The sequence below is a fragment of the Chrysemys picta genome, chromosome 5 (genome assembly GCF_011386835.1).
Source record: "Chrysemys picta bellii isolate R12L10 chromosome 5, ASM1138683v2, whole genome shotgun sequence".
Lineage (NCBI taxonomy): Eukaryota > Metazoa > Chordata > Testudines > Emydidae > Chrysemys > Chrysemys picta.
Genome location: NC_088795.1, coordinates 51821206 through 51847851, shown reverse-complemented (window position 1 = coordinate 51847851; position 26646 = coordinate 51821206). Strand labels below are relative to the sequence as shown.

General features: G+C 39.4%; 1 protein-coding gene across 2 annotated transcripts; it reads left to right on the top strand.

Moving 5' to 3' along the window:
- The first annotated feature begins 16123 nt into the window (after nt 1-16123).
- PCDH18 (protocadherin 18) lies at nt 16124-26153 on the top strand. 2 transcript variants are annotated; one of them, XM_005284363.5, is made up of 4 exons: nt 16124-19123; nt 19964-20052; nt 20160-20323; nt 25237-26153. In XM_005284363.5, exons 1-4 carry the CDS (start codon nt 16619-16621, stop codon nt 25902-25904), a joined length of 3426 nt encoding a protein of 1141 aa, XP_005284420.2. In that variant the 5' UTR covers nt 16124-16618; the 3' UTR covers nt 25905-26153. The 2 variants fall into 2 exon arrangements, with proteins under 2 accessions (XP_005284420.2, XP_005284421.2); XM_005284364.5 differs by having other exon boundaries at nt 16204-19123; nt 19967-20052.
- Nucleotides 26154-26646: the final 493 nt, after the last annotated feature.

Sequence of the window (26646 nt, the reverse complement as noted above, 5' to 3'; positions counted from 1 at the left end):
GTGGCAGCATTTGCAATATATAAATCATCTCAGCAAATAATAAATGCTGTTCTGCAGACCCCAAATAAATCGACATAATCTCTCATGGAAATAAAACCCTCTTGATAAAAAGTGCTTTTCAATTAAAGAAAAAAGGGAGTCACCCATGCTTCACTCTGAATAAAAACAAACCTAGAGAGATAGATATTGTTTTCTCCTATATCTTTTCATTTTACTATATGGAGGACAAAACACAGGTTAAATATTGACTAATAGCCATAAAGACAATGTAGATTTTTATCTAGGGTGATCTTAAAACAAAGCTAACAATAAGAAAACCACCAAACCTGTCAATAAGCTGATGATCTTTTTTTTCCTGACACATCCTTTGTCCATTTTACCACTTGGTTTTATAGCTTTTGCAAAACAAATGAGACCATCAGGAAATTCTCTTGTTAACAGCTCAATCATTTGTTAGCATAATATTCAAACCAAAAGAGTATTTTAAAGTATAAACTCTGTGTGTGTGTGTGTGTGTAGTATATAACACACACACACATACACACATATATATTTATATATATAAAATTTAAATTTTCTACAGCTTTAGTATTTAAATGATGTGGTAAAGCTAAGGGGACAATCCCTAGCAATGATATTAAGCATTCCCATGGAGCTTAGCTTGTGCAACACTTAATCACAATAGCTATATTCCAAATCCATTTAGACTCTGGCATTTCTTTTTATCAAGTTTTACTTTTATCCACATATTGAACTTCTTTAATGGAAATTACCCATATGCCATACTGTGCATGCTTGACTTATTCTGCATTTGCTTAATGGCTTCATTTTGTGATTTAAGTTGACTTTGTAGGGACAAAGCAGATGAACAATATCTTGATAACAAGGATGGCCTAAGAAAAAGCACTCAGCATCAAAAAATTATAAATATTTAAAAACTGTAAAGTAATATGAAGGGGGCTTATAAAGGTTTAGCCCAGAAGCTGTGTCCACCAAACTAATTTTGTTTGTGTCAAAAAAGAAATAATATTTCAAAGTGAAATGGCCATGCATCCATATAGCTCAGTGAGTATCTGTCATTTGTGTATGGAAAGTTTGTGTTCTCAGGATCATGCTTTAAGTACCTGTCACAGAAGTAGTAACGTTTTCTGTATTCCTGAATTTATGAGGAGCTGGTGCCGCTGCCTCATTACATCATAGAGAAACTATTCCAGCATTTGAGTTACATGTTTGGAAGCACAGCATTTTAGAAAACATTAGGGTATTTTCATACTTATGGACCCTGCACAGGAAACACATTCCACTAAGTCAAGGATATTTTGGAATGAGTTTGCAATTAAGACTTTAAACAAAACGACAAATAACTCTGACTTGACATCTGACTCAAACAAAAATCTCTGGGGGATGAACATTTTATTTAAATGACAATAGAAAAAAATAACAGCAAAAATGCTCAATGTCAGCGTACTTTTTATATCTTTCACTATTCATAAAAATGGGAGGCATTCTGGTGGCAAACCAACACAAACCTTTCAGTTTGAACTAATAGGGCTTTAATGAACTTAGCATAAATTAATGATGCCTAGGTAACACATTTCATAATATTAAAACATAATATACTACTTCGGGGGTGCGGCGGGTGCCTGCTACACAAATTAATTTTGATGGTTGCCTATAAATTTTCTCTCTCTAATTATATGACACGAACCACTGTGGTGGCTAATTTAAGAGTCAACCCTATCTGGTTTGTTCTCATTCTGGCTAAAGGCATTTTACCAAAAGAGTTGTATAAACTTTGAACAAACCACATGAACATGAAAACAGTAAACAAAGAATTACTTAAAATCCAATAATATAATTTGTAATTTGACATGATAGACTGCTCTTTGGAGGTTCATATTTCCATGACAAACAACCAGAGCTGGGACAGTGCTACAGACAAAGTAATCACTATTGCATAATGGCAGGTATCATTCCTCCCTTAATTACTCCAATTTTGCAAAACTAAAATATTGCCAAGGTCCACCACCCCCAGGAGAGTCAAATTCTGACAAGTGCCATTTTTGGAAGCTTTGCAGCATGCCACTCTTTTTTTTTATTTTAGATTTGAACTATGACAAGGAACAAAGAGAGATTCTTCTAACAAGAGAGGAGTAGCAGGTTTGAGGAAAATATATTTATCGTAATGGTTTATGGAAAGGATAAAATCTCCTTAAGCCTTAAGAACTTTTGAAAATATTATACATTTGCCTGACTCTGCTCAAAATATAATATTTCTAATACTAAACTGGGATAAACAGTTGCCTCTAGTAGACGCATTGAAGTAAATATATTTTCCCCTATATTTCATATTCTTCAGTAAGGTCCCAAATGATCATCTGCAGAGCATTCAAAATGTGGCTGGATTATCACAACTTCAGGCTTGGATGCATAATGTTTTCTTTGTTTGCCAAATACAGCAGCCTTTTTCACACTGGAGACAGATTAGGTTAAATCTCCTCTTTTTTTTATCTGAATGATTCTGTTTTAAAAAGGTGTGGCTTTTCTAAACCTCTACTTACTGACAGGAAGATGGGTTCCACATCTTCATAGCTCTACATACTAATAAAAACCACATTAGATCAGAAAGGAAGAGCCATGCATCTCCTCATTGTAATTTAATATGAAATGGTACTAATTGCAGTTTTCTGAACATTTATCAGGCATTGCAGTACTTAAAGGAAGGTGCAGCATTTATTTTCAGATGTTTATGTAATTTAGCAGGGACAAATCAAACCTGCTGAGTTTCTGAATCTGTTGGGGCTGCCAGAGGAATATGTCATAACTACCTCCTTTTACATCTTTTTCTCTGAAAAAAACACTCTGCTTAATCTGTGCTTGAAATTATCTCACAATGATTGTGAAAACAGACTTTTATCCTGTACACAATGCAGAGGAGAACACTTTGAGGTAACATTCCAATTGGATGGGAGTCGGGGAGAGGAGCTAAAAACACTATGCTATGTTTGCCTGCAAAATAGATATATAATCACTGGAAAATGTTAAACATGCTTATGGAAGGCTAACTATATGAGCATAAAATGTACAAAGCTGTTCTTAACACATTTATATTGCAGACATAAAAGCTACTACTATGCAGGTTGAATTTTTATCTGTAGCATTGTGTTTAGGGAAGTTGATTTTAAGTTGTTAGTATCTATTATGTCAATTCTCTCTTCATTACTGGAGCTGTTCTCTGTGTGTTCTGTTTTCACAGAAAACTTTGCTCTGAGTTTAAAGCAGTGGAACTCTTAAGTTCAGATGAATGATAATGAGCATTGTCAAAAGTCCCTGGCCCTCGCTGCTGGGCTGAGAGCGGCAGGAGTTAATTGTGTGAATGGTAATGAGACTGAGCAGGCAGCAGATGCTCGCGTGCCTTTACAATCCAAATCCCACCAACAAATTCCTCCCACAGAAACTTTGAGGGACGTCTTGGCACCCTGGAGATAGTGATAGACCCAGGCTCTGCCACATGCCACCTGCTAGATCCATTGTTTAAAAAAAAAAGAAAGGAAAAAAAAAAGCCTATTACGATAACAAAGTTGTTTGCTGTCTCTTGCAATGACTTTATGGCACCAGTTTTGCCATACTGAAGCTATTGAAAAAAAAAAAAAAGAACATCTGATTCTTTAAAGAGAAACATTTGTATCAAGCACTGTTAACAACTTACTTAGAAAGCCGGATGTTTGGTATATGTTGCATATTCTGCTGATAAACCATGCCTGCATTTTTCCGCCCTATAACTCCCACCGAGCCTGCTTGCTACCACCGGTTTACATTTCCACATGTTTTCCCATGACATTGAAACAAGGGAACAAATTTCTTTCTCTGGAAAAATTAAAAATAAAAAAAATCCAGATGATCTAATTGTGGTGCTGTATAAATATGTATTACTTTTAAAACAAACCCAAACTCAACCCCCCACAGATTTGGTCCTTATTCTCAAAGCAAGGCTGGGATTTGTATTTTTATTTATTTTTTTTGGAAGGGAGGAAGGCCTTTGATACAGTTATTCCCTCCATGACAATCCTTTGTAAAGCACATTTGCTAAAAGCCACAGTGGTGAGATGTTCAGATTCTGCCAGCTTCCCTTTGCCTGTGAAAATCCATTAGTCTGTGTATGGGGAAACAGAATCAAGAGTCCTTTGTGTAGCAAAATTTGGGGCCAGACCTTTGGCTCTAGTATAGTTCTTTTGAACTCCTTTGAGGCTGACACAATTGAGCATAATTAAAAGTAACCCTGAGGCTGCTCAAAATCACTCCAGGGCCTGGAGTGGCTCCTATTAGCCCCTCATCATCCTCCAGCACATTGAGCAGGGCTCTGAAACTGTTGAGGATCAGTTTTACCTGTAATTGTCTGAAGTTTCATGAGAACTTGTTAGATGATGTGAGCTGCAGAAACCCTTGCTGGTGACTCACGCAGGTGAGAGTTTCTGAGGCCTTCGGTATTTGCTGCATAGATAGTCCAACATGTATTTCATCTGGTCTAAAGAATTTGAAGTACTGATTGTGCTCTCCCATGGTAAAACTTTCATAGAAAGGTGTTAAGGGGGAGGAAAACTGCCAAATTATTCCATCAGGAAGGGGGGAAGGTTTCTTCTCCCTGTGGAACATGCTATGGATGCATGCCCCTCACCTTCACCTTTTTGGTCCCATGGTATGGCAAAAATGGTAAATGTAAATCTGTGCTGTAGTAACAGGAGTGTCATATGTAAGATACGGGCTGTAGTTATCCTCATCTGGAGTATTGTGTCCATTCTAGGAGCCACGCTTTAGGAAAGATGTGGACAAATTGGAGAGATCTAGAGGAGAGCTACAAAAATGATATAAGGTTTAGAAAGCCTGACTTATGAGGAAAAGTTAAGAGAGGAAATGTTTAGTCTTGCATAAACAAGACGGGGGGGGGGGGGGAGAAGAGGGGAGACCTGATAATCGTCTTCAAATATGTTAAGGCTGTAATAATGAAGATGGCAATCAGTTGTTCTCCAGGTCCACTGAAGGTAGGACAACAAATTGGCTTAATCTGCAGCATGGGAGATTTAGGTTTGATATTAGGAAAAGTTTTCTAACTATAAGGATAGTTAAGCACTGGGATAAGATCCAACAGAGGTTGGTGGAATCCCTGTCACTGGAGTTTTTTAAAAAACAGATAAGACAAACACCCATCAGGAATGGTCTTGGTATACTTGGTCCCTAGGTATACGCGAGATCTTTCCAGTTCTACATTACTATGATTTATATGATACACAAGAGACCAAGACCATCCATGTAGAGACACTGTGCTTTATGTTGCCTCGAGCCTCTGGCTTTTCCTTTCTGGTCCTTAAATGTGAGGCTACACTGAAGCTGTTCTATCAGTGGCTGTCCACTGGACTCCCAGTTCAAAGTGGGAAGCTTTCCCCACTGTGGAAGAGCCTTGTGGAAAAATGAATACAGCTTTGGGCTGCAATACCTTTCCCTGGAAATCTCTGTGGAGCTTGTTTTCCCAGATCCCATTGAATGGGATCCTACTCAGACCAGCATTGGCCTGACAAGTCCTCACCCACTCTCTATGCGCTGATCCCAATCCCTGTGGAGAGGGCTCCACTTGTTTCTAGGAAGGAGGTGCTATAAAAGTTGCTGCAGGCCAAGAAAGATCTATATCTGGCTCTTGTGGACACAATTATGAGTCCGTTACTGGGAAGTAGTACGTGAAAGGGCAATATGTTAATGCCACAAAAAGTAGTTAACACTAGGATACCCATAATACAACCCTAACTGAAACCTTTTGAATTTAGGATAATAAAGGAAACATGAGGAACATGTTAATTTTTTAGGTGCTGGGATTTGTGTTTACATGTACATAGTGCCGCCAGAATAGGAGGGGCATGGCCCTCCCATTTTTTGAAAGTGGACCGGCCTGGGGCCCCACCCCCACAGCCAGGTCAGCAGCTGGAGCCCAGCTGGGGAGACCAGGCAGCTGTAGGACCATAGACACTCCTCCTGCTCGGGGGCGGAGGGGGCTGTGTGTCAAGAGCAGCTCCCAGACTATGTCCCCACCCTGCACACGCCCCACCCACCCTGGGCAGGAGGGTCCACAGCTTCTCACAGCTACTAGTGCGCTGCACATGGCTCTTTCCTGGACCCGGGGGGCCACAGCCCAGCCATGCTAAGAGCTGCACTGGCAGCTGTGTGGAGCTGCACCATAGACCTTCCTCCTGTCCTGGGCTGGGTGGGGACATGGGTTGGTGGCTGTGCTCAAACCGCTCACACCAGGCAAGTGAAGGGTCCCTGGCTCCCAGCCCACTCCAGCTTCTGGCTTGGCCAGGGGCAGGGCCTTGGGTGGAAGATGAGGGGCAGGGAGGCCTGGCCCCTTCCGCTTTTGGGCAGGCTCTGCTGTCTTGCATGTATGAGACTATATGTGGGAAACTTGAATGCTGGTATACTACCACAGTGCCATCCCATGCATGGAACAGAGATATTATTAGTGCTTCAAACAAATTTTTTTAGATAGAATTATGACGATTTCTATGACCTCTATAGTCACATTTTAGACAGAAACCTTAAGACTCCAGTCACCTTTTCAAATAATGAAAATACTTTCCTCTAAATACCCAGTATAATTGTCAGCTGAAAGTACATAATTCCCTCTGATTCAAATTAAAAATGCGTTAGCCATGGATATTCCATGTGATTTATTGGTTGTACAGGTTAATTCGACCACACCCCAAAATGGCATTTCTTCACTCCTGGTGCTTCAGAGCATCAGGGCTATCTGCTTTTCACAAGCCTAGGTGCTTCATCAGTGCAAAACAGCATAAAGGTAGATGATCTGTCCCCCTGAAAATTCCATCTATCTAATGGGAATCCTAGGGTGGCATAGTGGCTCCTACACTACTCTCCCTTCCAGCCCCAGCACAAGAGACATTCCCAGGACTGAGGCTGGATATTCCTTCTCCCCAATGACTGCGAGCTACTGTAATAGTTCTTGGGGACTATGGGTAGACAGATGTAAATTAGAGCAGCCCTGAAGCTTCCCTAGTTTATGCTGGGGAGAAGCCCAATTCTCAGCTGGCCACAGGATTTTTTGAGGTTGATGCGGGAGGAAAATGAAAAGGGGAAATAAAGAGAAGTAGTACAATGATTTTCCTAATGGGGTCTTCATTGAGCATTATGGAATAGAAATTTGCAACCATTCTTCATATAAATGCCCTTTTAAAATAAGCCAAGCATATATTGTTAAAATAATTTGCTTCTAAACACAGAAACTGATTGTGCTAAAAGGCATTCCCTGCTCTTAAAAATAATTGTGGATGAAAAGAGTTCAGAGATGATATTCTAGTGTGTGCTTTACAAGGAAATAAGTAAATAAAATTACAATTGGTTTTAGAGTGATCAAACAGTGCAACTCCCATTACGTTCTATGCTAGCTGAACTGTTCCTGCAGAGATGCCCCAAAATATAGGTATTTGTTTTTAATAAAGGCTTGGTAAACTACAAGTCCTATGTATTTTCCTCTCTTGCAGTTTGGTAAAACTTTGAGAGATATTGCCCAAGTTGGTATTTTCTTGCCCCAAAATATCTAGGTACAGTATTTACCACATGTGAAATATATAAAGGATTAACTTGTTTTTTATGTATATAATGCAGCCTTGCAAAATAGCTATGAAAATTTACGCACGCAGCAGAAAAATCTGCTTACCCACCCTTTAATGTGATGATTGATGATAATGAAAAAAAGTAATATTTTAAGTCACCTGTCAAAAAAAGTCTCACTTATAGGAAGGTGGATAGTAGGATTTTGCAAGTCTGATATAATTTAATAAATAACTAGGTTTTTTTTAAGTGACACTAGAGAAAGTGAAAGGTGTGGATTGATGGCAGGGGTGGTGAATGACACAGAAGAGTTACCCAGCCTACTACCATGTGATATACCTCAAACCTGAACATGAATTACTTTTTCTAACTATCAAAAACAAGTTCAGTCTCAGTGTCATAGAATCATAGGACTGGAAGGGGCCTTGAGAGGTCATCTAGTCCAGTCCTCTACACTCATCGCAGAGCTAAGTATTATCTAGACCATTCCAGACAGATGTTTGTCCAACCTACTCTTAAAAATCTCTAATGATGGAGATTCCACAACCTCTCTTGGCAATTTATACGAGTGCTTAACTACCCTGATAGGAAGTTAAACATAAACCGCCCTTGCTGCAATTTAAGCTCATTGCTTCTTGTCCTATCCTCAGAGGTTAATGAGAATAATTTATCTCCCTCATCCTTGTAACAACCTTTTTTACACTTGAAAACTGTTATGTCCCCCCCTCAGTCTTCCCTTCTCCAGACTAAACAAACACAATTTTATCTTCCCTCTTATCTTCAGTCTTCCCTCATAGGTCATGTTTTCTAGACCTTTAATCATTTTTGTTGCTCTTCTATGGACTTTCTCCAATTTGTTCACATCTTTCCTGAAATGTGGCAGCCAGAACTGGACACAATACTCCAGTCGAGGCATAATCAGCATGGAATAGAGTGGAAGCATTACTGCTCGTGTCTTGCTTACAAAACTCCTACAAATACATCTCAGAATGATGTTTGCTTTTTTTGCAACAGCGTTATATTGTTGACTCAGTTAGCTTCTGATCCAGTATGACCCCCAGAGCCCTTTTCACAGTATTCCTTCTTAGGCAGTCATTTCCCATTTTGTATGTGTGCAACTGATTGGAGTACTTTGCATTTGTCCTTATTGAATTTCATTGTATTCACTTCAGATCATTTCTCCAGTTTATCCAGATCATTTTGAATTTTAATCCTATCCTCCAAAGCACTTGCAACCCCTCTCAGCTTGGTATCATCCACAAACTTATATGTGTACTCTCTATGCCATTATCTAAATCATTGATGAAGGTATTGAGCAGAACCTGACCCAGAACTGATCCCCGTGGGACGCCACTCAATATGCCCTTCCAGCATGACTGTGAACCAATAATTAACTACCCACCTTATAGTAGCACCATCTAGGTTGTATTTCCCTAGTTTGTTTTTGAAAAGGTCATGTGAGATAGTATCAAAAGCCTTAATGAAGTCAAGATATACCATATCTACTGCTTTCCCCCCATCCACAAGTTTTGTTGTCCTGTCAAAGAAAGCTATTAGGTTGGTTTGGCACAATTTGTTCTTGACAAATTTAATCTTTTTACTCTTTCATCTTTCTGGCAAGGTTGACAATAAATCTGCTACTTATGATATTAACTATGATTTTTTTTTAATATGGACATTTGAACCAGTATTCTGAAAAGCTCTGTATCTCTTCATTTGTGCCTTTACCAGTCTGAGACTTGGTCTCAACTAAAATAAAATATTTACTACGTGCCAGTTTATGTCCATGAGAGCTACAAGTAGCGAGACCCATCATGCAGCTCAATTTTGGTTCGCATGGCAGTGAGATCCAGTTGGGTCTGCAGCACCTTTTCTCTCTTCTGAGATCCCAAAGAAGTGCAGTCAAAATTAGTGGGGAGTAAGGTTTACTAGTGAGTAGGGCATGTGTCAGGTACGGTTGGGTCACATTTTCAATCTGTTGGTTGCAGATTAGAAATACACTTTTGTTGTTTATAGAAAACATTGATTCTTATGCACTCACATGATTCAGGAGCTGGGCCTTTAGAAATGGGCCAACAGTGCCTATGCCTTAATCCAGACCTGTTCTCACTGGCGACAGCATGTTGCACTCATTTCCCACAGGTGTAAATGACTACATGAGAATTAACCACAACCCATCTTTCACATGTTGCTTGTAAAAGAATAGTGGAGAATAATGTAAATATTGAGGACCAGATCCTTCTGCCCCATGCTATTTAGCTCCCCAAGGAAGAGAGAGCCAGCATAATTACTCTAGGCCATGACATCAAGCTGTAAACATGTCCAAAACACCACTATACTCCAGAGACTCCTGTCTGCCAGACAAAGCTGAGCACGATATAGACCAGTCCTAAGGCTACTGTATATTGCACTGGGAGTCAAATCAGCCTCTGGGTAGTGCTAGGATTCAAGTGGCATCGTGCCACCTTCTCCTTGCACAGCTGAAGCTCTCCGTTGTACCATCCATTTAAAAAAAACCACACATGGTAGTTATGAGTGTATATACATATGTTATAGTGCAAATTCTGCTCTTATTCTTGTAAATCCATTGAAATAATAAGAGTTAGTCTCTGGTGAAAAGGAAATTTGATACAATAAAGACACAGGCCAAGAGCAACCTCTTCTATGGAAATAACTGTGGGAGGGATGTTGAGGCTGTGGGTACATCAGAAATGATGGCACACCATAAAGCATCCAGTGTCACTAGAGTCTGCTGACAGCCTGATACATGGGTCTCCACACACCTCTCAGTGCTGTTGTATCTCTTTGAGGTGTTAACTCTAAGAGCCACTGCTCTGGGCAGCTCCACCAACACTGCTACAGATGAGGACTGTACATGGCACAGGAGAAGCGTACAGTAAGTTCATCCCATTCACCTAAGCAGCTTCTGGAATAAGAACTGGGAGTCCTCCTTATTGCCATCCTTGACCTTCTGGAGGGATGAGTGGATTTCTGCTCCGGGGCCGCTTCCCTTGGGCTTGAGTGGATGATACAGGGCCCCATGTTTGTGACTCTGCTTCTCAGGGAATGAATGCTGGGGCCTTCCCTGACACTGCCACACCAAGTAGTGGCAGGGAGGAGGTGGAGTCATTGGAGGCCTCATGTTTTCATGTGCTAGTGCCCTGGAGTGCTTTAATTCAGCCCAGCATGCAAGTGGAGAATTCTGATTTGGAGGTATTTTACACACACTTCGCAGAGGTAAAAATGACAACACAAGGTGCAAGGCCATGGCAAATCACTCCTTCCTGATGTATTCATGGCAAGTACTGCTGGTAGCTGAAGTCGGAACAAATACTGATAGGCCTCATCAGGGACCCAGGTTCGGGGGTTGTCTGTAAGCGAGGACAGGTCTGTGAGATCTACAACCTATCCTGAAAGATGATCCTTTACTCTCACAGATCTTGGGAGACAGACCTGTCCTCGCTTACAGACAACCCCCGAACCTAAAGCAAATACTCACCAGCAACCACACATCACTGAACAAAACCACTAACCCAGGAACCTATCCTTGTAACAAACCCCGATGCCAACTCTGTCCACATATCTATTCCAGTGACGTCATCATAGGACCTAATCACATCAGCCATACCATCAGGGGCTCGTTCACCTGCACATCTACCAATGTGATATATGCCATCATGTGCCAGCAATGCCCCTCTGCCATGTACATTGGCCAAACCGGACAGTCTCTACGCAAAAGAATTAATGGACACAAATCTGACATCAGGAATCAAAATACTCAAAAACCAGTGGGAGAACACTTTAACCTGTCTGGTCATTCAGTGACAGACCTGCGGGTGGCTATATTACAACAGAAAAACTTCAAAAACAGACTCCAACGAGAAACTGCTGAGCTAGAATTGATATGTAAACTAGACACAATCAACTCCGGTTTGAATAAAGACTGGGAATGGCTGAGCCATTACAAACATTGAATCTATCTCGCCTTGTAAGTATTCTCACACTTGTTATCTAACTGTCTGTACTGAGCTAGCTTGATTATCACTTCAAAAGTTTGTTTTCTCTTAATTAATTGGCCTCTCAGAGGTGGTAAGACAACTCCCACCTGTTTATGCTCTCTGTCTGTGTGTGTATATATATCTCCTCAATATATGTTCCATTCTATATGCATCCGAAGAAGTGGGCTGTAGTCCACGAAAGCTTATGCTCTAATAAATTTGTTAGTCTCTAAGGTGCCACAAGTCCTCCTGTTCTTCTTTTTGCGGATACAGACTAACACGGCTGCTACTCTGAGATTTTAAGTGATTATAAGGGATAGCAAACGAACAAATCAGATTACTAAACAGGTTACACAATTTTTCATCATCACCTGACCTTGTAGTAAGAAGAACAGGAGTACTTGTGGCACCTTAGAGACTAACAAATTTATTAGAGCATAAGCTTTCGTGGACTACAGCCCACTTCTTCGGATGCATCGGGCTGTAGTCCACGAAAGCTTATGCTCTAATAAATTTGTTAGTCTCTAAGGTGCCACAAGTACTCCTGTTCTTTTTGCGGATACAGACTAACACGGCTGCTACTCTGAAACCTGACCTTGTAGTGTCAATACAGCATCCCAGGATGGTGGGAGATTAGCGTCTTCAGAGTTCCATTGTCCTTCTTACATGGGTTATTCAGCCTACTGTCTAATGGGTGTGCCCCCCAAGTACACACATAGTTGTAATTGTTACATAGTCAATATTCCTAACTTTAGATACAGAAATGATACATGCATAGAAATTGGATAATCACATTCAGTAAATCATGACCTTTCCAATGATATCATACATGAGCCATCTTGCATAAAGTATATCTTAGTTATGCCATATTCATATCTTAAGTATATTTTTATGAAGAATATGGAGTGTCATGCCACACTGGTCACATTACAAAAAGTATTTTATGATTGGAAAATCATGAAGCCTGCTATGCTCCTGCCTTGCACCAGAGCAAAGTGAGTGAATGGCTGTAAATCATTACTAAATCAGAATGATGGCCTCGCTTACAGCAGTAGTAGCACCTTACAGCCTACACAGGTGCAAATGCAAGGCACAAGGCAATGGGAAAATATTCCCACTGTTTATACTTTGGGAAATGTTGTTCATAAAAGATGTAGTTAGAAATAAAAGAAGGAAAGAAAGAAACTCTGCCCTCATTATGATGGAAATATCCTTTCAAACTGTACTCCTGATTGGCAAGACTGTCTTTCACATACATTACAAAGGTGTCAAATCACATTTTATCTTGCTACATATTGTGTGCTGAAGCATGGTATGACATGATGTAACATGATGCAACATATGGCAATAAATCAGATTGAAAGTGAATATAAATTCAATTTTGGGGGGGGAAAACAGGGTATACTAATTTCATTGCATTTATGTTGTTAAGGAGATGACACTTGTTTTTATTTTAAAAACCCACACATTGTCCCTGGTAAATGATTGTTCCTCCAACATAAGTCTTTACTCCAATACACTTACTTATATTATAGCACCTAAAACCTAAACAGTAAGTCAGTGAGTTTTAGAAGAACAGATCCTGCTTTATTGACGACTCAATAAAACTCCTTTGAGAAATGAAACAGACTTTAAAATGTATAGTCCAGAGAAATAAATCCATATTTGGCTAAGAGCAAAGTTATTTAGACTGCTGGATAACTGTAGTGTCTGAAGCGGTGACTGGAAGTTTAGGTGAGTGGACGTACTATTTGGAATCAGTTTGTTTTCTCCCTCCAGGTATGACACTTAAGTATTTAAAATGTAAGTTCTAAGAAGAGCTTTGTGGTGAATAGACATCTATTTAGAGTAGAAGTAAGCAAGATTACTCTCCAGGAGGTTAGCAGCACTCCACTCACGTGCCTAACAACATTCACAATACCACACACCATAAGAAGTGTCTGTTGGCTGCACGTGGAACTCTCTCCTTTCTTTGTAAGCAAAGTCTGCCATGTCAAAGGTGGACTGGAGTTTAAGAGACACTCAAACAAAACTCTTTCACTGGATATGTGAAGAATTAGCCTGGAGGAAACTCAGATTCTTCATCAGCACTTTACAGTCCAGAGAGCCTAAAATAAGTTTCAACTTTAGAATGATTAACAGATTGTTGCATTTAAAAAACAAAACGGAACATATTTCTGTCGTCAGTCATAGGTTCCAGTGAGTTCCTTTTAAAAAGTAAATTTTGCCAGCTTATTCATCATTTTAGTTCAGAATTCAAGATGAGGAACAATATGCTATCTCAGTGTTTGTCTTTATTATAAGCACATATCATCAGTTGCAAGACAATATAGACATACTTGATCATTTTAGTAATAACTTGATTGATGATTCCAACTAGTTTACAAGAAAGAAGCAGCATTATAAGAGCTGTATATAGATATGTTGCTATCTAGTAGTAGACGGATTAATAGCTCTGAAAGAGATTGATATGATGAATATAGAATGACTGTATGCAAAGAGATATAAGAGAAGTATAACACATCTTGCAACACAAAATAGCATTTCTAAATTCATTAAACAGTTACTCATGTGAACACGTTCCTTGTGGATATACACTAATTTACACCATGTTTTAAATATTTCAGTATGTAGCACTGAAGTTATTTTTCATTATGAATTATTCATCACCTGCACTCTTCTTTTTTAAAATGACTTTTTAAAAACAATAAAATACTTTTCATTGACATTAGGCAGAACATTTAAAATGAACCCATTTCTCCAGTTACTGTCAGAAAAGAAATTGCAAAAATGTTTTAGGAAGATTTATCAGGGCTACAAGAAAAGCTGCCCATGAACTAATGGAATTAGCTTATCTTTGAATTCCCTCCACCCCAACTTAGAATGGCCACTAATTCCTTTCTTTGCTCTTTTGGTGTTTGCAAAGGGGTTCACTAAAGCCTGAATTGATATAATTATTGGCTTGGATTGTTAGAGATTTAGGCCAGATGGCTATGGGTTTCTAAAGTCCCAGTTGCTTGTGTTAGCTTTTCTAGTTTGCCTATAGGGTTTGGGGATCAGCAATTTGAAAGGCCTGCAAACTTGTAAAACAGTATTATTCATGGGGGCAGAATGTTCATCGGCGTGACCCAGTACTAAATACATTCATTATAGGCATTTCTATTCTGCACAATTTGCCACACGGTGCTGGTTTCTGAAAAAAGAGACAATGGCTTATAAAATGCTTTTGAATGCTTAAAAAGAAGGAGAGTTCACGCTGAGCCTTCTCTGCTTTCTTTTTCGACAAGAACCTTCTTAGTGACTTTGGCTGAGCTGTGCTGAGAATAAGTAAAGTGGAAAAATCAGCTATTTACTTTTTACATTTCTGGGTATGGGGGGAGTGAAGGAGAAGAAAAAAATGAAAAGCAGTGATGGTAAGATTATGTGAATGAGCAAATAAGTAAGTGGATAAAGTCAGCACAGAAATTAATGTAAAGAAGAATGAAAGAGCAGCAAGAATGTGGCTATAATGATAAACTTAAAAGGAAGTGCAGAGAAGGGGAACAGAAAGCCCATCATAAATAATCATATTTGAAATGAGACCATATCAGTTTCTGTGACCTGGATACAGTACGAGGCTCACATAATGATCAATGGCATTTCTGATGTACACAAAACACATTAGTGACTCAGGCATTTGACTCTTGAGTGTAAATATGTTGTGGGTTTTTTTGTGTAGACTACATAGAAATAGTTTTCACAAATGGAAAAGGTATGATTAAATTGCCACTTTCAGGCCATCTACTCCATCTATCCTTCAGGTTGCTGGGCTTTTTTTAAACAGATGGCATGTATAAGGTGTGCCTTAGCAGAATTGTCATGCTTCACCATGAACTGCTTTTTTAACTAAGATGAAAAGGATTTCTGAAGAACCACAGGAACAACAAAATAATAAAGCACACATAAAAATAACTCTACTCAGGAAAGGACAAGTGCACATAGTACAAAACACTGCTGCAGACTCCTTCAGTAAGAAGCCAGTTAAAGGGCAAGAGTTTGCAAACATTTTCTTTTAAGAAGAATATGAAGAGAACTAAAAGAGAGACCTAGAAGCTTGTGCTCCATTTAGCAACACAGACATTAAAGAAAAGCAGGTTACCCAGAAATAAGCAGAAGTGTCAATATATTAATAAAGGAGCAAGAGGAAGACATAATTAGAGATATGACACCTTGACACCTTAAAGTCCTTTACTAAGCAAATGCACTCAAAAAGATTTTGTTTTGTTGAAAAAAAGAGGATTCCAAAGTGTATAAATCAGGAGAATGATTACATGTTTTGTGGAGGCAAGAAGACTAATTAAAATTACAAAAACAATTTGAAGCGTCATATAAAGAGGACAAGAAGTTGATTTAAAGTTTTTCTTTAGTAATTTGTCTGCTCTTTGTTGTGGCACACTCACAGAAAGTGAATGCTGGGGGAGGAGCTGCCTCCCCCACCTTTCTCTAGCTTTTTTGTGTGTGTGTGTGTGTGTGTGACTTCACTGTCCTTTGATTTGGAAGCAAGCTGATTGGCTGGAAGCAATTCAACACATGCCGGGCAAAAGCTTTGTGTGAGTTGAAGTGAAGTTGCACAGATTTTAGACTGGAGTCAGCAATCAAGGGTGTTTAGTCTGCAGCTGAACAGTGAGAGGGAAAGAGGATCTCTCAGAAAAGATACAGTGCAGATTCAGCTAGCACTCTGCCATAAATGGATACTAACTGCAGAAGGAGAAAACACTGATGTGACAAATTTCGTCCTTGAAGAGGAGCAGGAAAACAAATGAGAGAGATTGGATTGCATACAGATTGTATCTTGAAGTCCTGACACGGTGTGTATACAAAAAAAAAAAAGTTTTCTGAGATATACTAAGATATTAATACTTTGCTATATTATAAAAGACATTTTCAAGTTTTAAAGAACCAAATGTGTACTGGGTTTAAGGTACCAAAGGAAGTTGAAAGAACTGCTTTTTAACTTGCTTGGAGAAATGAATTGCAAAAACTTACAAATGCACCAAATCAGTAGTAAAATGCACTTTATGTTCCTTTTTGTACTGATGATAATATCTTTCAGTAAAGATGTGCTAGGCAAGAATTTGAAATACAGGATTTATGAGGAGCAGAGAGTTGGATCAGTAATTGCAAGACTATCAGAGGATGTAGCTGATGTTTTATTTAAAATTCCTAACCCTTCTTCAGTTCGTTTTCGAGCCATGCAAAGAGGGAATTCTCCCCTACTTGTAGTCCGAGAGGATAATGGAGAAATCAGCATAGGAGCTAAAATTGACCGGGAACAACTCTGCCAGAAAAACTTAAACTGCTCTATAGAGTTTGATGTGATCACTCTGCCTACTGAACATCTGCAGCTTTTCCATGTTGAAGTTGAAGTGCTGGATATTAATGACAACTCTCCCCAGTTTTCCAGAGCTCTCATCCCTATTGAAATATCAGAGAGTGCAGCTGTAGGAACCCGGATCCCTTTGGACAGTGCTTTTGATCCAGATGTTGGGGAAAATTCTCTGCACACTTATTCACTGTCTGCAAATGATTTTTTTAATATTGAAGTGCGAACAAGGACTGATGGTGCCAAATATGCAGAACTCATTGTGGTTAGAGAATTGGACCGGGAGTTGAAGTCAAGCTACGAACTCCAACTCACTGCTTCAGATATGGGGGTACCTCAGCGATCCGGATCGTCTATTCTAAAAATAAGTATTTCTGATTCTAATGATAACAGTCCTGTTTTTGAGCAACAGTCATATATAATTCAGCTCTTAGAAAATTCACCAGTGGGTACTTTGCTCATAGATCTCAATGCTACTGATCCAGATGAGGGCGCTAATGGTAAAGTCATGTATTCTTTCAGTAGTCATGTGTCTTCCAAAATTATAGAGACTTTTAAAATAGACTCAGAGAAAGGTCATCTGACTCTCCTGACACAAGTGGACTATGAAATCACCAAATCCTATGAAATTGATGCTCAAGCTCAAGATTTGGGTCCAAATTCTATCCCAGCTCATTGCAAAATTATCATTAAAATTGTGGATGTCAACGACAACAAACCTGAAATTAATTTAAACCTGATGTCCCCTGGGAATGAGGAAATAGCTCACATTTCTGAAGGGTCACCCATGGACACTTTTGTTGCCATAGTCAGGGTGCAGGACAAGGACTCTGGTGTGAATGGAGAGATCGTTTGCAAGCTTCATGGGCATGGCCACTTTAAACTTCAAAAGACTTATGAAAATAACTATTTAATTTTGACTAATGCTACTCTAGATAGAGAAAAGAGATCTGAATACAGTTTGACTGTAATAGCTGAAGACAAGGGGACACCAAGTCTCTCCACAGTGAAACATTTTACTGTCCAAATCAATGATGAAAATGACAACCCACCCCGCTTCCAGACAAACAGATATGAAGTTGTTATCTTAGAAAATAACTCTCCAGGTGCATACATCACATCTGTCACAGCCACAGATCCAGATCTAGGGGACAATGGACAGGTCACATACACTATTTTGGAAAGCTTTATTTTGGGAAGTTCCATAACCACCTATGTGACCATTGACCCATCCAATGGTGCAATCTATGCACTCAGAACTTTTGATCATGAAGAAGTAAATCAGATTGCCTTTGTGGTTCAAGCTAGAGATGGAGGGAGTCAGCAACTTGTTAGTAATACCACAGTTGTGCTAACTATTATTGATGAAAATGATAATGCTCCTGTCATTGTGGAACCAGCACTACGCAATAACACTGCAGAAATCTCAATCCCTAAAGATGCTGAGAGTGGCATCCATGTGACTAGGATAAGGGCTATAGACAGAGACTCTGGTATGAACTCAGAACTAAGCTGTTCCATAATAGCTGACAATGAAGAAAACATATTTATAATGGACCCAAGATCATGTGACATCTATATTAATGTTAGCATAGAATCTGTTTTATCTAAAGAATGGGAATTTTTTGTGATAGTTCAGGATAAAGGCAGTCCTCCACTCAGCACCAAAGCACTTCTGAAATGTACTGTTTTTGAATATGTTTATCCAATTCCAAGCACAGAAGCTACTTTTATTAGCCAGCCCTCTCTGGATGTTTCTATGATAACAATTATATCACTTGGGTCAATATGTGCAGTGTTGTTGGTCATTATGGTTATCTTTGCTACAAGATGCAATCGAGAGAAAAAGGATACAAGATCCTACAACTGCCGTGTGGCAGAATCAACTTACCAGCATCACCCAAAAAGACCATCAAGACAGATTCACAAAGGTGACATTACACTTGTGCCTACTGTTAATGGCACTTTACCCATCAGATCTCACCACAGAGCTTCTCCTTCATCATCTCCAACCTTAGAAAGAGGACAAATGAGCAGTCGACAAAGCCATCATAGTCACCAATCACTTAACAGTCTAGTGACAATCTCTTCAAATCATGTGCCAGAGAATTTCTCACTGGAACTCACCCATGCTACTCCTGCTGTTGAGGTAAGATCATATATTATCTTGCATGCATGTTCACTCATTCACCCATGTATGAGTGTGTTTATGTTCTGCATGCTGTCTGTGACAGTATGAAAGTATTATAGATTTCTTTTCAGGGATGCAGCACCGCAGTTCCACTCTGTCAATTGAATCTTAAAACAATCCTGCACATGAGAGACTATAGTAAACCTGTTATAATTTATTTATATTCTTCTTTAAATTGAAACAACTTTGTGTAATATACACATAATATACACAGTACTTTATTATTGATGTACAGTTTTCTGTGTGTGTGTGTGTGTGTGTGTGTGTGTGTTCAGACACATATAGTGTATAACACACAAAGTATTTGTACAAATGACAGAACAAACTCCTTAAAATGAGGGTTTATAGTAGAAACACTGCTACAATTTTAACTGCAGCTGCTGTAGCAGATGGTGGTAGTGTGAGAGTGTATGCATCCAATATCTTCATAATTTGAAACTGCCTATTTTATTTTTTAAATATATACACTATATTGTTTTGATCTCTCCCTTAAAAAAAACACCAACCAAAAAAAAAAAACCCTCTTTGCAGTCCATTGTTTTTAAATGTTAATTAATTAGTATGAATTCTGAGATTAACGAATAGCATTGCATTTTCTGTCTGTAGGGTGCCTTCAGATGTTTTCCATGGCAAACACTGTATACTGTAAATACCCAGTTGTACTACATTATATATGCACATGAATGTGCTCTAATTAAATTTTAAAGAAGAAACCAAAAAGAAGTAAATAATTAAAATTTTTCTAAATAGAGATTTGGGTTTTATTTCCAGGAATCAGTGTTTTCTTCTTTTCTTTAGCAGGTCTCTCAGCTTCTTTCAATGCTTCATCAGGGCCAATATCAGCCAAGACCAAGTTTTCGAGGAAACAAATATTCCAGAAGCTACAGGTGAGGATTTCAGTTAGATTCTGATCAAAACATTTTTATCTGAGAACAACATACTGAACATGTGATAACAAAATATAATTCCATCACCATGTTTTTTCTGTTTACAGATATGCCCTACAAGATATGGATAAATTTAGCTTGAAAGATAGTGGCCGTGGTGATAGTGAAGCAGGAGACAGTGATTATGATTTGGGTAGAGATTCTCCAATTGACAGACTTCTTGGGGAAGGATTCAGTGACCTTTTCCTTACAGATGGGAGAATTCCTGCAGGTAAGAACACAATGAAAGTTGAATAGTTTATTTACAGTGCTCCCTGACTGTCACATTGATGTAGTTAGCATTGTGAAAGCCAAAATTCTTTAGCTTTCAAGTTTTATATTTCCTCCTTCATCTGCTCTACAGTATATAGTGTCCTCAAACCAGAACACAGCTGGTGCACTCAAGACTGGGACACTATTGAATTTCTGCCCAGAGCAGTGCGTAGGCAGTTTCTGCTATTATTTGCAGCCACATGAGCTGGCTCTAAATCCCCCCCAGAAAGCGTCAACTGGTCTATGTCCCTAGATTTTTAATGACTGGGTGGATGTTTGTGGAAAACCAGGCTGCTGTGGTGTGTTAAAAATACACTGAACTATAATTTGGCAGATGCATTTTCCATAATAGGATCCAGACTTCCAGAGCTTAAAAATGCACTGGTTAGGTGATGGAATGTAGTTTTTAGGTAGGGAAGTGTAGAGCTGCACTGTGTTTTCCACTAATGAATTAGTATCTGTAAATATGACCTATGTGTCAGTATTTGTGCTAAATGTCAAAGCAGTTCATTATCTGCCATCCTGATTGCTGGAATGAGTTGATTGTTCCAACATAAGGAGAGAGGCATACCTCAGGGGGATGCAAAAGGGAGATAAACCTTTTATAAATTCAAACTCACTCATGAATACAGTAAAAGAGACTGGGAAATCACATTAGGCTCAGAAGTGAGCTTTGTATTAGAACCCCAATATTTATACAACTACCTGTACTTTTTACTCCTAAATCTTTGCAAAATAAATGTGGGGCCCAGATTTAAATGCCTATACAAAATATACAGGAAATGTTTTATCCTTGCACATGAAAGCCATCTCCTACAGGGCCAGATTATGCCAGTATGGTTTAGGCTCATATTGGGGCTGGTGGGTAGCTCTACAATTTGCTGTGCACTAGGGTGCAGGGTAAGAGTGTCCACTGAACTGCTCCTTAGGATGGTGCATAGCATGCTTCCTTCTGTAACCAGCTAGTGCCATTGGCCAGAGCAGGATGGGGTAGAGCCAAAGCCTTGCCACCTCCTTCCCACCTTTGGGGTGGCTAACCCTCAAGGGCACTAGAAGGGCCTTCAATTTTCCCTGGCCTTTGTGTGGAGAGTTTAAGATGAAAAGGCTTCTGGAGCCCTTCCTTTCCTTCTGCACCTTGGCCCCAAACATGTAATTCTGTCTTTTCAAACTTTCAACACTTCTCTTGTGGATTTTGCTCCATTCTAGGGTCTCACACTGCTCCTGAGTCCAACCTCCCATCCAGAAGTCCCACCTAGCTTTCTTTTGGTAGCTGGGATTATGTAGGTCCAAGTGTCAACAGTCCCAAGGTTTTTTTTCCCCCCACTTCTTGCCAACAAGTTGCTACTTAGAAGCCATTTATTCCTGTACCATACAACTTTAGACAAAAATCTTTTCTCCTTGAGTGGTAAAGTAGGGAAGAATTTACTATAATTCTCAGCAGCTGTTAAGGGAGACTTCACATGCAATACTTTTGCACTGGATCCTTCCACAGTGGCAGCTAAGGAATAATTGTCTACTTCCTGGCTGGATGATTGTGGGTTGCCAGGGAAAAAAAGGAATGTTTACACTCTTAGCTGAAATTCCTATTATTCATTTAAAGAACTTTCTATTAGCCCCCAAATATAAAACCAATGAGTGAAATTTTCAAAATTTGGCCCAACTGTGATCCCACTGAAGTGCATGTTAAAACTCTCATTGATTACAAGGGGAACAGAGTTAGGCTAACATGGAGTGCTTTAGAAAATCCCACTCTCGATATTTGTTTATGTGCATAGCCCTAACCACTCCATTAGTTATACATGAACCATTTAAGATAACATATTAATTAATCTGCGTGTTCACACCAAACTCACAAAAAGTAGAATGGAAACTTTCTTCGGGTTTCCTAAGTTCAGGTTCCTAAGTTCAGCTTCCTCCTTCTGTGCCCCTCTATTTTTAAGTGTCCGTGCATTTTCACCCCAGATCAGAAGTCACAGGGTCAAAATACTGTAAGAAAGATATTTTTTTCAGTATTTTCTGCCTAGATGGAACCAGGAAGGAATGGACCATCTCCCATACACATGAATCTGTGGAAGATCCTCAAACATTTTAAATTTCAATGAAAACATTTCTTTTTTCTCCCTTAAAAATATATAAAAACCTTTACCTATATGTTTACGGTTTTGAAAAAAACATACATTCAGAGTTACTTCTGACATTTCAGTCTTAACCCATACCATTGTACATTTATATCTTTTCTATTGCTGACTTACGGACAAAGTGGGACATCGTTAACCCTCATCATTAACATCCTGATTGCTGGAATAAGTTGCTTGTTCCAACATAAGGAGAGAGGCATATCTGGGGGGGATGGAAAAAATTCAAGCCCACTCGCAGATATAGTAGGGCTTTTAATCATTTGTTTAGAATATTGCTATGATTTTATACTGCTAAATCTTGGTCTCACTAATGTGAATGGCAAAACTCCCACTGATTTAAATGTGACAAGCCTTTGGCCTGGAGTGAACTTGGTCAATGATCAGTGACACACTAGTGGCCCTGCAGTTCTCTATTAATTCACAGAATTGCACTGGAATTGTACTGAAAGGACCAACTGAACTAGTGCAGCTATAATGCATTTCATTCCCATCCACACTAGAACTAAAATCATTTGATTTAACCATTGTGGGTGGAGATATTTTCAAGACTTGTCAAGAGCTGGTGCAATCACAATGGTACTGGCATTGCCTGTGAAACATTATGAGCACATTTATTGTGTGGAAACAAAGTACTTCATAGGCATTTCAAACACCTAAACCAACACTTTAAACACCAATTATTTTATGTAGATGAATCTTTTGAGGCTCACTCATCACTACCTCATTTGCAACACCCAGTGCAAAATCTGGCCTCCAGCTATCTATACTTCTGCTAAATTTCATATTCCCTGATGTAAGAAAGGAAGTGAGTATGAACCTAGAGGAATTTTAAATTGCATTAAAAAGGAAATAATATGTTAGACTGTATAAAGCATGGTAGGGAAATAAAACTGACAATATTAGAGTGCCACTGTATCAGTCAATGGCATATTCTCACCTGGAATATTATGTTCAGTTCTGGTCACTCCATCTCAAAAATGATGTTGCAGATATTGAAGTGGTCCAGAGACAAGTGAGGAAAATGATTAGAAACATGAGGAAACTTATGTGGAGACATTGCAAAGTTTAGGACTGTTTAGTTTAGTTTAGAGAAAAGACAAATAAAAAGGGATATGATATAGGTATATAAAATAAAAAGATAGAAGGGATATAAACCCCAATTCTTCAAGGCACATTCTAACCATTAACTGATGGAATTAAGAAGCAGCTTCTCCTGTGGGCAAGGTATCACATAATTAAAAGTTATTCTATAATTGTTTATATCTGTGCTTCTTGAACTTTACTGTGCAGTATCTGGTACTGGCCTCTATCAGAGACAGGATAATGGGCTAGATGTACCACTACCCTGATGGGGTATGACAATCCCAATGTTCTTATTTGGAATTAAATACATTTACTGAAGTAATCCTGAGAGGTGTTGAGCAGCTGCAACTCCCATTAGCTTCAACATCTGGAAAGGGGTAGTTTCCTTTTCCAGCATTCGGAAATGGAAATTAGGCTTCTCTCCTGGCATCCTCTCTCTGCACAGGGCCTCCATTCACTGTTTACTGTGATTTAAAAGGGGCTGCACATGCTTCCATTCCAACCCTACTAGAACTCTTCAGGGGGCTGGATGCTGGCTGGTCATTCCCCTCCAGTACCTCTTTGGGTAGGAATGTGAGTTCCTGGGCAAAAAGCAGGGGCAACACCCATTTCCTCCATTTAGCATTCATCATGGGCCCAGATCCCTTAAGTCCTTGGTTGCTCCTCTTTGTAGTCTGTATAGTCACTGTATGTCAGTCACCAACTGGAGGTATTAAACCAGCCAGCCCCCAAAGGCCAAATGCATCCTTAGAGTAACTCCACTCAAGTTAATGAAGATATACTGGGCACGAATTTGGCTAAAATATCATGAGGTTGGATTAAAGTCTGCTTCACCCATTTGGTAATTCATTGTGTTACTAGCAGACCCTAAAGAGGAGACAAGAGTTGGAGAAGATGGAGATAACTCCTTATCTTCTCTGTTCTCTCTCCTTTCTCTTCTCCCTCATTTTCTTTTCCTTACGGTTTTCCTCCCATATCCTTCTATTCTGTTCCCTTGCTCTCTTCACTGAATTGCAACTAGGAGATGAAAGAGGGAAACTTCTTAATTTTCGTTCATGAAAGGCATTAATCAGACATGTTATATACCAGGGGTCGGCAACGTCCGGCACGCGGCTCACCAAGGTAAGCACCCTGGCGGGCCGGGCCAGTTTTATTTACCTGCTGACGCGGCAGGTTCGGCTGATTGCAACCCCCACTGGGCCAATGGGGGCGGCGAGAAGCAGCGCAGGCGAGCGATGTCTAATAAAAGATATTACTTCATGCACCCTGTCTCTTTATTCATCAGACAGTCCTGTATGAGAAGAGAGTGCTCTAACCTCTACCTTTTAAGTCACCCAAGCCACTTATTTTCTTGGGATTCACTGAAGCAATGGTATAATATGTTCTTCAAACAAGTTAAAAATTATATAGTTATCTTATATTTTATATATTTATCAACCTTACTTACAGACTAAAATACATGTGAACTTCCCTATAATGGGAGAACAACAACACTGGATCTGAACACCTCTGATCTTTAGAGAAATTCAGATCCTGATCAGAGCTTTGGATCTCAGGTCCTTTAATATGCACTAGTGCTGACCCCTGTAATTGTGAGTAATCTATATAATTGAATCTGAACATTAATCTCAGATTTTGGTTTTGATTACAGCAATGAGGCTATGCACAGAGGAATGTAGAGTTCTGGGACACTCTGACCAATGCTGGATGCCACCTCTGCCCTCTCCATCTTCTGATTACAGAAGTAACATGTTTATTCCGGGGGAGGAATTTCAGCCACAGCAGCAGCAGCAGCAGCAACAGCAGGCATTTGAAGAAGATTCACAGCCTGTTGATTCCAATGAAAAGAAAAAGAGCTTTTCAACATTTGGTAAAGACTGTCAAAATGAGGAAGAGTCAGAGGACATCTGTACTTCATCTCTTCTCTCTGAAATGAGCAGTGTTTTTCAGCGCCTGTTGCCTCCTTCACTGGACACCTATACAGAATGCAATGAAATGAATCGCTCAAACTCACTGGAGCGGAGGAAGGGACATTTACCAGCCAAGACAGTAAGCTACCCACAAGGGGTGGCAGCGTGGGCAGCCAGTACACATTTCCAAAACCCTGCAAACAACACTGGGGCCATCCTAGGGACTCACTCGAGTGCACAACCTTCCTCTAAATGGCTGCCAGCCATGGAAGAAATCCCAGAGAACTATGAAGAAGATGACTTTGACAATGTGCTTAACCACCTCAGTGATGGTAAACATGAACTAATGGATGCCAGTGAGCTGGTAGCAGAAATTAACAAGCTGCTGCAAGATGTCCGGCAGAATTAGAGGGTTTTTTATATCATATTTTTCCATATTTATGGAAAACTGGGGGAAAAAAGAACCAGAATGAAAAGAACTGGCATTGCCAATTAGTTGCATTTATCATAAATGTGTCTGTGTATGTTGAATATTAAAATACTGTATTTTCATATGTACACAATGCAAGTGTGATTATCTTTATCTGTATTTTAAAAATACATTTGTACCTTATATTTATGTGTAATTTAACAAATAAATTTTATTTTTGTACTCCTACGGCAAGCATGTTTTCCTAAGTGTATATAACTGGCACCATTTGACTTTCTTGCCAAGCAGGTGTGTAAACTAAATCAAAGACAGGGATGTTGCTTTCCACGGTTTTGTAAAGAGTTTCAAATGTTACAGCACAGGCCCAACCCCACTGAAACATTATCCATACATTAGTTTCAGTAACTGATCCAACACCTTGTTGCAATGTTTCATTGTTACAATAAAGAGTTGTCAACACCCATAAAGCCTAAAATGTTCTTCTTTTCATGCCAGTTCAGAGAGTCATTCTCTCATTTAATTGATGGCTTATAAGAGGGGTGAGAAGGGATGATGGCATTCTCCAGAGGCACAACCACCACTGAGAAGGAGTGTTGCTTTTAGACAAACTCCTTTGGCCAACTCAACAGTGATACTGAGAAGTTCTGACAAGAGTTTCACCCAACCTCTCCCAGATGGGTCAGCCTGATTCAGGACCTCTCTGGTAGTGGGAATAAAAGGG